General features: G+C 39.5%; 6 protein-coding genes across 6 annotated transcripts; 4 read left to right on the top strand and 2 right to left on the bottom strand.

The window, feature by feature from the left end:
• The first annotated feature begins 55 nt into the window (after window positions 1-55).
• Window positions 56-3478, top strand: LOC6650637 (sulfhydryl oxidase 1). Its single transcript, XM_002073319.4, has 2 exons — window positions 56-1686; window positions 2566-3478. Exons 1-2 carry the CDS (start codon window positions 244-246, stop codon window positions 3058-3060), a joined length of 1938 nt encoding a protein of 645 aa, XP_002073355.1. The 5' UTR covers window positions 56-243; the 3' UTR covers window positions 3061-3478.
• Window positions 3479-3573: 95 nt separating this feature from the next.
• LOC6650638 (transmembrane protein 183) lies at window positions 3574-4670 on the bottom strand. The gene is made up of 2 exons (XM_002073320.3): window positions 4556-4670; window positions 3574-4488 (listed from the first exon to the last, which is right to left on the bottom strand). Exons 1-2 carry the CDS (start codon window positions 4668-4670, stop codon window positions 3590-3592), a joined length of 1014 nt encoding a protein of 337 aa, XP_002073356.1. The 3' UTR covers window positions 3574-3589.
• A 27-nt stretch (window positions 4671-4697) lies between these two features.
• On the top strand, window positions 4698-5867 carry LOC6650639 (probable palmitoyltransferase ZDHHC24). The gene is made up of 3 exons (XM_002073321.4): window positions 4698-5048; window positions 5118-5192; window positions 5247-5867. Exons 1-3 carry the CDS (start codon window positions 4802-4804, stop codon window positions 5762-5764), a joined length of 840 nt encoding a protein of 279 aa, XP_002073357.1. The 5' UTR covers window positions 4698-4801; the 3' UTR covers window positions 5765-5867.
• LOC6650640 (protein PTCD3 homolog, mitochondrial) lies at window positions 5780-8047 on the bottom strand. The gene is made up of 2 exons (XM_002073322.4): window positions 7572-8047; window positions 5780-7510 (listed from the first exon to the last, which is right to left on the bottom strand). Exons 1-2 carry the CDS (start codon window positions 7923-7925, stop codon window positions 5852-5854), a joined length of 2013 nt encoding a protein of 670 aa, XP_002073358.2. The 5' UTR covers window positions 7926-8047; the 3' UTR covers window positions 5780-5851.
• A 37-nt stretch (window positions 8048-8084) lies between these two features.
• LOC6650641 lies at window positions 8085-9897 on the top strand. The gene has a single exon (XM_002073323.3). It carries the CDS (start codon window positions 8125-8127, stop codon window positions 9844-9846), a length of 1722 nt encoding a protein of 573 aa, XP_002073359.1. The 5' UTR covers window positions 8085-8124; the 3' UTR covers window positions 9847-9897.
• Window positions 9898-10349: 452 nt separating this feature from the next.
• Window positions 10350-12746, top strand: LOC6651146 (conserved oligomeric Golgi complex subunit 7). The gene is made up of 2 exons (XM_002073324.3): window positions 10350-10890; window positions 10952-12746. Exons 1-2 carry the CDS (start codon window positions 10435-10437, stop codon window positions 12704-12706), a joined length of 2211 nt encoding a protein of 736 aa, XP_002073360.1. The 5' UTR covers window positions 10350-10434; the 3' UTR covers window positions 12707-12746.
• Window positions 12747-12898: the final 152 nt, after the last annotated feature.

Below are 12898 nucleotides of genomic sequence, written 5' to 3' on the forward strand. Positions count from 1 at the left end.
GATATATTTACATCTTGCAAGGCCACACTGCAACAATTCATTTTGTATTCAGTTAGAGATGAGCCTTACGTGCGTGTGTGAGTATCACGACTATGAATGATTATACTAAGTGCGTAACTAATCGCTAAATGGCAATGAAACCATAAAACATTCCAAATGCTGAAGTAAAAAAATTGATCGTCAGTCATATTCGCGTATCTCACAAAACAACACTGCACAACTTGGACACGGAAACACGAAAATATGGTATTGTCGCAACTGGCACTGGCAGTCTTAACTATAATTGAGCTGCGAACGGTTTCCGCTGGCGTCCCACTGCAACGATATGAGGCATTGTTGAAGCAACAATCTGCCCCCGTTGACGAGTCATTGGGTTTATATGACAATAATGATCAGGTGGTTAAGATGACAGTGTCCAATTTTAATGAAACAGTGCTGGAGCAATCACGCGGATCTCTTGTAGAGTTTTACAACACGTATTGTGGCCATTGCCGTCGCTTTGCTCCCACCTACAAGGAGGTGGCCCAGGAATTGCATGCGTGGCGCGAAGTGGTCATTGTGGCTGCCATAGATTGTGCAGCCGAGGAGAATAATGGCATTTGCCGGGCCTACGAGGTAATGGGCTATCCTACTTTACGATATATGGGTCCCGGATTTCAGCCAGCTGCCAAACATTACGGTCAGGATTTGAGTTCACTGAATGTAAAAGAAATACGCAGTTTACTGGCTCTTCTTGTGGCTGCCGAGAATCCCAAGAACATAACAAACACATATTGGCCAAACTTCAATTATGTTTCGGAGAATGACTCCAAGGTCTCTCTTTTTGAAGGCTCCCATAGTCAGAAAGAATATGTGGCTTTGATTCATGAACCAGAAAACTCCACATTGGCCATTGAAACGGCTTTGTACCTCACTCGGTGGCCCTCGGTAGAAGTTAGACGCATCTCTGATACTTCGGTGGCTAACAAATTTCAACTCGACAGCTCGAAGAGAAGGCAATTGGCTTTAATGAATCGTCAGGGTCAGGTGCAGATCCTTACAGCCACAGATGATACAAGTGTGGGCTTTAAAAATGCCATTGAGACGGCCCTTACCAAGGAACATTTTACTCCGCGTCCTGAAAAGTCTGTTGAGCCCATTAAACCGGCCGTTGTTCCACCTTCTCCTTACACTGAAGAGATGAAATTAACGCTGGATGAAGTAAAACGTAACAAGCATTTTGTTTACCAAGCCGATCTGGAGCAAGCCATTCGGACCATTCTGCACAATGAGGTTCCCAAAGTCAATGATATTGGAAATGATCGTCTTTTAGCGCTTCAGCGTTTCCTCACAGTCCTTAATCGTTATAATCCTTTGGGTTTTAATGGGCGGCAATTAATTGGGCAATTAAAGGATTATGTTGTGCAATTTAATCAGCAACAATTGACAGGTAAACAATTCGAAATGGAAGTCCAGCGACTTGAAACACTCTATGGTCCCATATATTCGTCCACTCATTTTGTGGGATGCATCGGCTCGAGTCCCCATCTACGTGGCTTTAGTTGCTCTTTGTGGACGCTCTTCCACTTCATGACTGTCCAGGCTTCCCAAAATGATGACACATCTGATCCCTTGGAGGTTCTGCAGGCCATGCATGGTTATATTAAAAACTTTTTCGGTTGCACGGATTGTGCCGATCATTTTCAGGTGAGTCAGCATTCAGTATTAGTTGGGGCCTACGTGTAATTTGTTTGTTTATTGCTGATTAAGGTGAAGCTTTCACTATGAGATCAGACTATTTCTATTATTCATTGTTTTCAACAGATTTATTTATTATATTCTTCTATATGTTTTCGAATTCTTGGACTGCTCATTAAATATTTTAAGGGAAAAAGCTTCCAAATTTTGAGATCCGCTACTGGAAACTTACGTCAACTAAATAATTATTGATTCAAAGTCACGCACTTTACTGAGTTTTATTAAAAAAAAAATATTTCCAATTGTTTAAAGTGTTAGACTTTATTTAGTTGCAAAAGTCAACTTAATTCAACTGCACATTTCTGTATATAAACCTATATGTTTGTCGCATGTAATGACGCTTCACTGTATTAAAATATAAGTATGCAATCCTGTAGTTCAGTGACTGATTTAGATGTCAATGTTGCGGGGGTAAAATTATATTTTTTTCTGAGAAAAATTAGTCTTCAAAAACAAAAGTAATCTCTAAACATTTGTTTTTTAGGGCCGACTGATTAAGAATTTGAAGAATTTGCATTTTTTTTTTTACATTTTTCTCCCTCTGTAGATCCGCCACTGATTTAATGATAGTAATTCTCGGTCACTAATTGAATCAATGTGGAAATAAACATATTTTTTTCATGGTGAAATTTCAGGTTTCACATATATTAAAGTTTGCAGGGTTATCTGTCGATTTGCCAATGTTGAACTTTTGTTCTGTATTTTGCAGCTGTTCCAATAGAGGCTGAAAACAATATTAAATAACTCCCACTTGTTGTGATATTTAATTGTTTATATACATACATATGGCATTTAGTTAAACAAGAAATACATACTATGTACTTTCAGGCAATGGCGTCACGTCGTAAAATCTGGAGTGTACCAAATAAAGATGAGGCTATTCTCTGGTTATGGGCTGCCCACAATGAAGTTAATCAACGTTTGGCTGGTGATGCTACCGAAGATCCACAATATCCCAAAATACAATATCCTAGCACGTCCAGCTGTGTCCAGTGCTACCGTAATGGAGCCGATCAACCGGTAGTCGAGCATTTAGCAATAAATTGGAACAAAGACGCTGTCTTGGGCTTCCTTAAAAACATTTACAATCCGGAATTTGTAAGTCGTTTTGGCGTGCAGAAGGAACTACTTCTACCCGCCACAGCCGAGCAATTGCGTGAGAAACGGCAGATAGCAAATGTCTTTTCCGATATGGATATGAGGATGGGAATGCTTTTGTATGCCTTTTGCATTGTAATGATGGTTCTGGCCTTTAAACTCTTTGCCTTTAAAGGTGGTTATCGGAAGAAACCGTATGGACATGATATGTTAGGCAAGGTATGAGTTGCATTCCATTTTCCTGATCTCACGCCTCTTTTTACAAAAGTCTTAATTTTATAAGCAAAAGAGACAACGGACATCTACCATTAAAACATTTTTACCATCCCTGCCGCTAATATATTTAATATCAAAAAGTGTATATAATTATCAAATTAATATTAATAATCAACAAAACTTCCTTTTATACAAATGCTGTGGGATATATGTACCTATGTAAACGCCTCCGTTTATATAGGAAAATGAAATTTTTGACGGTTTAAAATACGTTTTTTTAAAGAAATTAACTCTTTCTGAAAAATTATTAATGGGCCAACAAAGTTTTGTATATAAGTGTAAAGTGAGGCATTTTCCGTTTGTTTGATTGTTCAAATAAAATCAAGTGGTCTAAAATTGTTTTACAAGCTTCCATATGCATGTTAAACACTTGTAGTTTTTCTTCACACAAACCGAGGCACTTTAGATAAGATAGCTATCAAGATGTTAATGGCGTAGATAAGGTCAAAACACATTTTCCAATAACATTCAAATGTATTTATTTGATAAATCGCTGGAAATCAGGATGCCACCATGGCAGAACTTTGTACTTTTCAATGCGGGGATATTTCACGGTAACAATATTATTTTTGCTAGTGTTTTCGGTAAAGTCAAGCTCCAAATTTTTAGCACGCATATCGGTGCAAAGTAATTCACGGGTGGCTAGTAGTCGAAATCGTGACTCTTGTTGGCCATAGCTTAATAACCCCGGAATTGGGACAAATTGACTGCAAACGACTATTAATAATACAACCCCCTCATGGGGATTAGATGAAGACCATAAAGATGCAGGTACATTATTATCATGGGCCAATTGCTCCCAATCATCGTTTATCACCTCATTTGCTAGTTTTTGCTGATGTAGCTCCTGGTGCTGATGGTCCTGTTGATTCCAAAATTTGTAGCACATTATCCATAGACATTGATATTGCTTCTGCCAGCAAGATACGTAGATTCTCTGTTTTAACCAATCCAAGCTGTAGCCAACCTCGAGTCGAATTTTTAATTTCTGATGACAGCGAAAGAGCGCCTGAACAACCAAAGAACGCAAAGCTTTTGTATTACATTGGCTGCTGGAACGAATTTCATCAATCTGTAGGTGGCTTGGCAGCTTCAAATTCCAACCAAAACAACCATGGCAATATCTGCGATACAAACTATACCAGAAGGACCGCGTGTTAACGAGTTGCGAGGTCTGCTTGCATATTAAAGCAAATCTTTGGACATCGTCGGGCTCAATGTGCATAGCTATTTGGAACCAAATATCATGCCATATTGGAACGCTCATTTGAGGGGGGACATTTATAGCTGAGGAGGCACTATGGTATCTTCCATTATCATTTCTAGTAGGCTTAGTCTTCACCTGTACAGAAACATCGATTTGCCGGGCGAACACATCTGTTATTGAAATTAATGTGAATTTTCATGTTTTATCAGTAAAACTAATAACCAAAATATTGCTTACCACATTTTCCTTTGCTGCGATGGATTTTATAATGGACATTCTCGTTATTGGTGTCGTTGGCACTATCATTATCCCATTCCAACTCATTAGCATCCACTTTCACATTGTTTTCCATTTCGTTAGAGATGAGAGTTAGCCGATGGAATTAGAATTTGCCAACACTGGAGTGTTTGCTGAAAATTTAAGGAGGGGGATTTGGAAATACAAGTTTTAAACCCAAACTAAAATAAAATTAAATAGAATATAATGATTTTGCGCTCCTTTAAACGTGTGCGTCCCCGATGCTTGGCAGATTTAGCCTGTTTCCTGCTTGTAGCTGTATTTGTTCCGGTTACCTTTATCTTTCAAGTCACCGTTGTCCTTCCAGAGCTAATGGAACTATTTGGTTTTGGATATTATTTGCTTTTTTTCATATTTTTTATTGGTGTTTTTATTCTGTTTAATTTAATTTCCAATATGATGGCCTGCATGTTGGTAGACACTTCTATAAACAGTGAGTTATATTAGCTTTGAATGCTTTTTAGTCTTTGCTTTAACTCGGATTCTCTTTTCTTTGTGACAGTTGAATTACTGAAACCTCCTCTAGATCCGGTACAGCGCATCAGTTGGCACAAATGTGATGATTGTCAGGCTGAAGGTGAGTTAAATATATATTTTTTTTAATTTTTTCTACTAATTTAATTTACAATAGTGCCGCCCCGTTGTCGCCACTGCGATATCTGCCAAATATGTGTCCTGAAGCGAGATCATCATTGCCGGTTTACCGGCTGTTGTATTGGCCATTACAACTATCGTTATTTTTTCTTTTTTCTACTATACCTGGCCATAGGCTCCATGATATCCAGCATAATGGGCAGCATCTTTATTTGTTTGCATTTGGATATCTATTGGCATCTCAGCACTCTACTCACTGTCTTTGCTCCAGCAGTTAGTTTGGCTTTGAATGCCAATTGGATGAGTTTCTATTTGCTCATCTGTGAGTTATCCCTGCTGTCGTTTTGCACGACCAGTTTGTTGCTGGTCTATCACTCCGATATATTCAAACGCGGCACGGTGGTAAAGGAACGAGGCACAAGTCGATGGAATTTGGGGCTTCATGGTAATTCACAAATGGTTCTGGGCAAACGGATGCACATCACCTGGCTATCACCTTTTATACGTAGCGATTTGCCACATAATGGCATTAATTGGGAGACCAAAGAGGACTAACACCAATGGGGAACATAACCAGAAGTATTAACCGGGGGCATTTATTTATTGATAAAAATACAATATACAAATTTATTAAACAAGCGATTATTTTAACAACAAAGAGTCCATGTCACCCACTAGGGATTTCAGTTTAGCTAAATGTATTTCATTGAGAGTAAATCCCTGATGAATAATCTGTGCTAATTTCGATGATTCCATGTTATTTTCTACGGCATATTGTAGCACCAACAAAGACTGAGTGGGCGCCTTATGATGAACACAAGATCTAACGTATTCCTGCAAAGCTACATCACTGGGTGTCCCGGGTATACTATGTTGATTTTTATCAATATAATTAAATACTTCGTTGGCCTGTTCAAAGTGGTTGACATCGCCTCCTCTGACAATTAAGGTAAGAATATCGCCCAGCATTTGCCCCGTAAATGAAACGAAATTCTTCCGCAAGTTTCGTTTTCCTGCGGCACTTGTTTGTTCCTCAATTTTCTGGTACATATCCAAAGCTACCTGACAGCATTGAGCAGATAATTGTTCATTGTCTGGCCTGTGATTGTCTACCATAATCCTTAGAACATAAAGTAACAGACTTTCACGATGTGTGTGATCAAAAATGACCATGTCCGACCAAATACGGGGTATTTGCTCTACAGAGCCATTAATCTCCAATGAGCGAAGAATTTCCTCCATAATACCCGGCTCAGGTATGTATATATTGGGAACTATCAAATCGTAAGTTACCATAAAGTCATCTACTGTTTCAGTTTGACACAACAAAGCCAAATAGTGACGGTAATAAACTGATTCCTTAAAGGAGTCACCAATCAAATCGTAGTTTTTTCCCGTATGTAGTAAATCGTTGACCTTCTTGGCCAGAACTTTGTCATGTAAATGATTCCGGCACACATCCATGGCAGTGGCAAAGAAATACGTATCCTTGGGATGTTGTATCGAGAATTCTTTGCCCGAAATTTCATTTAATATATCCACAATAATGTGAGAAACAGGTCCACGTTCGCGACAGAAAATAATTAGCAAATAATAGTAAGAACCCAAGCTGAGACTTACGTTTAACTCCTTGAATTCGGCTAGAACTTGAAGGCTTGTCTGTCTTGCTAATTTGAAGTTGCCAAAAGTGCTAATGCATTCGAGCAAGGCGTTTAAAGTTCCCAAATTGGGTATCAGTTGTTGTTTAGCCATTTGCTGTAATAGGTCCTGGGTTAATTGCCAACGCTGCTCTGCTGTGTCTTTTAACAGGCTGACTATTTGTATAACCGCATTGAAGGTATTGGTATCCAATATTATTTCCTTTTCGCCTGCTTCTTGCAGCAGAGCATAGGCTCGTTCACATTGTAAATATTTGGCCATACCGCGTATTAATGTTGCATATGCTTGCGGAGTCTTTGGTTCTATTGAAGCATATAAGTTTTCCGCCAAATCTCCATCTTTCCAGGTTTTACCTACACCACGCTCCCGTCTACGATTATTCTGTAGAAACCATCGCTCTTCTATATACTCCTCTGACAACGGCTCTTGGTTATTGAAAAAACACACCATTTCCAGTAGACTCTGTTTCAATTCCTTACTAATTTGAACTCCCTTTTCTTCTAGTAATTTGTAGACAAACACAGCATCAGAAAGTTGTCCTTGTTCAATTAGTTTTTTTAAGACGACCTCGTCGACTTCGGAATCTTCAGAGAAAATTAAACGAGGAGCAAACTTTTCTATAGCTGGTTGAGCTTCTTGATGCTATAAAACAGAAAAGTACTATAAATCAAATATGTATGTGGAAACGGAAAAACTTTCTTACCAGAAATAGTTCTCGATGCTCTTCCTTAATCCACTTTGCTGCCTTACGGCCTGCCTCCTTTGACATTGCATATGTGCGTTTGGCCACATTCGACATGGGAATGAGGAAGGGATCGTCACTGTATTTGAAATGCGGCGCTGTTGCATCTCGACCCACGGTACTAGCCAGAGACTGCAACAAATCTGTCGGCGAACGTTGGATGCGTTTGGGAATCACTATTGTCTCTGTTTGCTCAGTTCCAGTTCCAGATGATGCCGGCCTCGTTGCGGCTGTTGTGTAATCTACGGTGGCCAGTTTCCAGCTTTGGCCCATGCTATTCTTTGGCAGTAGCCGCAGTGTCCGTATTTGGTACATGCTTAGGGGCTTTAAGTCTTCGCTGAATATGGTTTTAAGTTATAAAATTTTAATTTTAATAACCGTTCAATGATTATGTTTTCTCGCTTTAAAGAAGAACAGCTGTTTTTCCCTGTATGGAGATAAGCAATCGAATAGAGATGGGTGACCATAGTTGTAGTTGTCATCACTAACATAGTGCTGTACAAAATTAAAAAAAATGGATTGCATTCTGGACGAGGAGCTGCTGGCAAACATGAAGGAAAGTGACGATGAAGAGGATTCGGCGGATGAAAAAATGCAGTTAGCAAACGAATCTCAAATTTCTTCTCAAGACGAAGGCGCAGATCCGTTACAGGAGGCACAGCCTACGTTGTGTTCCCATTTTGAATACGCATTCCAGGACAGTGATATAAAGGCAATGCATGACGAAATGAATGAAACTCTCACAAATAGCGAGAATAAACAGAAAAGAGGTCGGGGACGGCCTTCAGGTCACATCTCTGCTCGTGGTCACACATGGAGCAAGGAGCGAGGTGAAGCTTTGGAAGAGTTTGATTTACCCACCCATGAAGCTTGCTGCAAAGGCCCCGCACGTACCATAAGCAATGCAGTGGAATCCTGGATGCTTTTATTTGACGAGGACATTTTACGTCTCCTTATGCGCCAAATAAATGATCAGATACGGAAAAGAAAGAATCGAACCCCTAATCAACGTCTGGTAGACATTATAGAGACACGCTCTTGGCTAGGCTTAAGTTATCTTTGTGGAATCTTTCGAAATTCCGAGTTTAATGGACCTTTAGATGAATTGTGGACTTTGGAGTTAGGCAATGCCATTTTTAGGGCAACTATGTCTCTATCCAGGTTTGAATTTCTCAATGAATGTCTCGCATGTATTAGTAATTTAAACGATCTCTGGCAGAAATTTATTATTAATTGTAGATCCTACTATGGAGCCAGCTCCTGGCTTACTGTAGATCAGGTCAATACGAATTTAAGTCTTTGTTGCGATGCCAAAACGTTGTATATGACAAATTGTCACCATAGTAGTGAGAAAAACAAAAATATAGATAATTTAATTTGCGATTTCAAAACCACAGGAAGAAATATAACTTTGGGTAATGCCTATGTCAATATCCAGGTATGTGAACATCTTCATGGACATAATTTAAGCTCATTGTGCAACCTAAGTTTGGACGCAAATCCTTTAGATTGGCCTAAAAATTGGCAAGCAAAATCAAAGCAAATACTTTATTGTAAATCGGCAATATTAATTCCAACCGATCACGACGAAGAACAAGCGTTGCTGGTCTTTGGCTTAAGCTCTAATATCTCATACGTTAAGACCTATAAGAAAACGATTAAAGCTTCTTGTCAATTCTACGATCTTTCCCAAAGGTACAGCACTTTAAGATCATCTCGCAGTGAATTGCAAAATCAAATTTTGACTTCATTTTATCTCCTGCTTGACATGGCAGCAGTAAATTCTTGGATCTTGTTGCGTCTCTCACCGAAAAATTGTACTCCTCAAATCGAACAAAGAGATTTCCATCGTCAACTGGGTTTGTTTCTCACCCAACAGCGTCTACAGCGACGCCTTCAACATTGTTCCTCTGCCAATAGCTCGCTGGTCATGCGTTTGCAAATTTGTGAAATTCTAGGTCAATCTAGTCGGCGCTTACTTAGTTACGAGGAGCAACAGTTACTGCAACCAAAGCAGATTGTCTTAGATAAAGAGAAGATTAAATTTCCCGAGGGACTAACTATTAGTTCTCGTTATGGTGAGAAGTTTCGCCGCTGCAAGCCCTGTTCCCGTAATAAACGTGGGACCAAATCGCGTTCCCGTTGCCAGCAGTGTTTATCCCACCGTTGTGGTAATCATTTAATTTCGAGATGTTTTGACTGTATGGGAGTGACGGAGGACAAGATTACGCTTTAAGTCGGTTTTATTTAAGTTTTAAATAAAAATAATGAATCTTTGTTGTATTAATATGTTTACATGTTTTTTAATTTATCTCAAAAAATTTTTAAAATGTCATTTAACAAAATTCAATATGTTTTTTATACATATAAGAATATTAGTTTGTCATCTTAATTTTAAACTTTATCGGCAACGATTTTCGTGGAATCTTAGCTGCATTGCAGCACTGTCACTGCATCTTTACGATGCCCAACACTGAAAACAAATACAAGAAAAGTACATAAAAGTACTTTTTCTCTCTTTAGCTATCGATATAATCTTTCTCGGCTAAACAGTGATGCTTTGTTTAGAATCAGCTAAACAAAAAAAGCCAAAATGTAGATAACACTATTATACATACATATATTTGAATTCATTATGAAAAACTTCACAGAATGTATATATGTATATGACTATTAGCGGCAGCACTGATGTGGCTTAAATGTATTTTAAAGAAATAAAGCTAAACTGCCAACACTGTTGCAAAGTGTGGCAAAACTACGTCAAATCATAATGAAATATCAATATCATCAAAATATTCCGCAGCCTTGAAGTTTTTTAAAAATAATGGATATATCGGCATTGTCAGAGCCGAACTTTAGTCCTGCCGAGTGGATAAACACTAACTACAAGAAGTACGTGGAGGAGAATGTCAAACAAGGTGGAGAAAAAACCGCCTCGGCTTTTATTCAAAGTTACGTGGCCAAATTGCAGTTATATGTCCAGCAGGTGAATTATGCTGTAGAAGAGTCCAGCCAGCAGGTTGTGTCCAGTATGCCTCGCATAGCCAAAGAGGCAGCCACTCTTCAGAGGGATGTGCAGGAACTGCAGGAGAAAATGCTGGCCATGCGACAAGAGGTTGCCGCCGTGCAGGACGAGACCGGTGAATGTATGGCCACGTTGGAACGTCTTAACACACTGCAATCAAAGTTGCAGGCCGCTAAAGAGTCGTTGCAAGAGTCGGATGGGTGGGGCAATCTCTTGGCCGAGTTGGAAGATGGTTTCGAGAGGAATGATTTGAAGGTACATGGTCGGAAATATCAATTGGTTAAAGTCAATAATACGCAATTTTTTGAATCTTCAGGGCATTTGTGAAAAGCTAACAGCACTGCAAAAGTCTCTACAAGCACAGGAGCAACTTGCCGGTCATGCCGAACGTCTCACACAAGTGGAGGACTTTAAAAATCGCTTGGAGGCACTAGCATCTCCAAATGTGGTGCAATGTTTTGCCGAATCCAATCTGGAACAGGCCCAGCACTATGCGGACATCTTTGATAGCATTCAAAGACTACCCCAGCTGCAGCAATATTATCGCGCTGTGCAGAAAAATGTTCTGCAACAGCAGTGGAAACAGACACTGGAACAGCAGCAACAGCAACACTTCCTTAGCCTCTACTATGATCAACTCTTGGAGCACTGTCAGCGTCAAGTGAAATGGTGCTCCCAATTGTTTAGTGGCGATCAGACCCAGCCGTTTTTGGTTTTGGCCGAACTATTGCCTGCCCTACAGCCAGCCAGGGACGTCCATATTCTGCAGTTGCTGAAGACATCCAATGAACGCTTGGAATTGTTATCTGCGTTTGCCCAGGCTAATCACAGTTTTGTTCTTCATTTGAATTCATCGTTGGAGCAATCGCACATCATATTGCCCGAGCATTTAAAACGCCAATTGGGCGAGGCGATCTTCGAATATTTCCACAAATTTGTGCAACAATATCCGCGATTAGAAGAAACTCAATTGTCAACGCAAGTGGATCGTTTGCTGTCTAATCAAGCAACGCCTAGTGATGCAGTGCGTCATTTGGTCGATAGCACACGGAAGTTATACGAATGGCTTTATGAGGCATGCACTCGTTGTTCGGTCATAACCAGTGACTTGGCTTTGTGTAAACTGATTACACTATTGAATGGCATCTTTAAGAGGCAATTGGAGAACTTTGGACGTACCCAACGACAATTAAGCCTTAGTCTGGGTTCACCCAAAACCGAAAATTGGTCCCTTCTGCAATATACAATGTCGCAGTTGCAATGCCTAGCCGATTTTCAAATGCAATTGAATCAATTCGAACAGAATTTGCATACTCGTTTAGATGCTTTAGATGGCAAATTGGGAAAATCCACGGATAGGCACATTATAACCATATATCAGACCTTGGATCAGGCTACAAGCAAGCAGTTGATCAACAGCATTAAAGACTATCAGCAAAAGAAAACAGAAGCTAGCGAAACGTTGGGCATATTTCCCCAAATATATGCCACTCTCAAAACCCATTTGACAGAAACGCACGAGATTACCCTCAGCGTGTTGTTGCAGCCAATTGAGGTGCATCTATCTCAGATACGCCCTCCTGCGGTAGATGGTAATAACATGGCTTCATCTGGTATTGATATGCCTTCTTTTAGTTTTGCTCCCCAGGAGAGTATTACACAAATTGGTCAATATCTCCTCACTTTGCCACAGCATCTGGAGCCGCTTCTTCTCTCTCCATCTCCCCTGCTTAAACAGGCTTTGGAATTGTGCAATATTAAATACACTCAAGCCATTCCTTGTGCCGACGTCCTACTCTCCCTTGTGGTAGAACAATGCTGTCTTTTGTATCAGGCTCAAATTTTGCAAATCAAATCATTGCCAAGTTCGGCGGCCACACAACTCAGTGTGGACATTGAATATCTATCGAGTGTACTTGAGGAACTGGGTCTTTCCATAAATCAGCAATTATCACAGATTCTAACTCTATTGAAAGCGGCACCAGATCAGTATTTAGCTTTAAGCGCTGGCTGTGAGCCTCGTCTGGTGACTGCAATACGTCAGATGCGTAATATAATATCCACACAATAATTATAAATTATTCCATAATTATTTATTAGTTCTTTTCAAAGCTGAAAAAATAAGTAAACCAAATATTTAAGTTCAATTTATAACAATTTGTAGCCACTTTAAAAATTATCTTAAAAGAAAAATAAATTTTCCTCTTATTGATTTATATGAACTTATTGTGACTAACCATGTAATCAATTGACTTCATAAAGT

Source organism: Drosophila willistoni, chromosome 3R, assembly GCF_018902025.1.
Source record: "Drosophila willistoni isolate 14030-0811.24 chromosome 3R, UCI_dwil_1.1, whole genome shotgun sequence".
NCBI lineage: Eukaryota > Metazoa > Arthropoda > Insecta > Diptera > Drosophilidae > Drosophila > Drosophila willistoni.

What these genes read in the sequence shown, in the direction of transcription:
- LOC6650637 (XM_002073319.4), top strand. Translation starts at nt 244, where the DNA reads ATGGTATTGTCGCAACTGGCACTGGCAGTCTTAACTATAATTGAGCTG. An exon ending in ATTGTGCCGATCATTTTCAG is followed by an intron (nt 1,687 to 2,565) that starts GTGAGTCAGCAT and finishes ATGTACTTTCAG; the next exon opens with GCAATGGCGTCACGTCGTAA.
- LOC6650638 (XM_002073320.3), bottom strand. Translation starts at nt 4,670, where the DNA reads ATGGAAAACAATGTGAAAGTGGATGCTAATGAGTTGGAATGGGATAAT. An exon ending in TCGCAGCAAAGGAAAATGTG is followed by an intron (nt 4,489 to 4,555) that starts GTAAGCAATATT and finishes TTTCAATAACAG; the next exon opens with ATGTGTTCGCCCGGCAAATC.
- LOC6650639 (XM_002073321.4), top strand. Translation starts at nt 4,802, where the DNA reads ATGATTTTGCGCTCCTTTAAACGTGTGCGTCCCCGATGCTTGGCAGAT. An exon ending in GGTAGACACTTCTATAAACA is followed by an intron (nt 5,049 to 5,117) that starts GTGAGTTATATT and finishes TCTTTGTGACAG; the next exon opens with TTGAATTACTGAAACCTCCT. An exon ending in TGATGATTGTCAGGCTGAAG is followed by an intron (nt 5,193 to 5,246) that starts GTGAGTTAAATA and finishes AATTTACAATAG; the next exon opens with TGCCGCCCCGTTGTCGCCAC.
- LOC6650640 (XM_002073322.4), bottom strand. Translation starts at nt 7,925, where the DNA reads ATGTACCAAATACGGACACTGCGGCTACTGCCAAAGAATAGCATGGGC. An exon ending in AGCATCGAGAACTATTTCTG is followed by an intron (nt 7,511 to 7,571) that starts GTAAGAAAGTTT and finishes TCTGTTTTATAG; the next exon opens with CATCAAGAAGCTCAACCAGC.
- LOC6650641 (XM_002073323.3), top strand. Translation starts at nt 8,125, where the DNA reads ATGGATTGCATTCTGGACGAGGAGCTGCTGGCAAACATGAAGGAAAGT.
- LOC6651146 (XM_002073324.3), top strand. Translation starts at nt 10,435, where the DNA reads ATGGATATATCGGCATTGTCAGAGCCGAACTTTAGTCCTGCCGAGTGG. An exon ending in TCGAGAGGAATGATTTGAAG is followed by an intron (nt 10,891 to 10,951) that starts GTACATGGTCGG and finishes TTGAATCTTCAG; the next exon opens with GGCATTTGTGAAAAGCTAAC.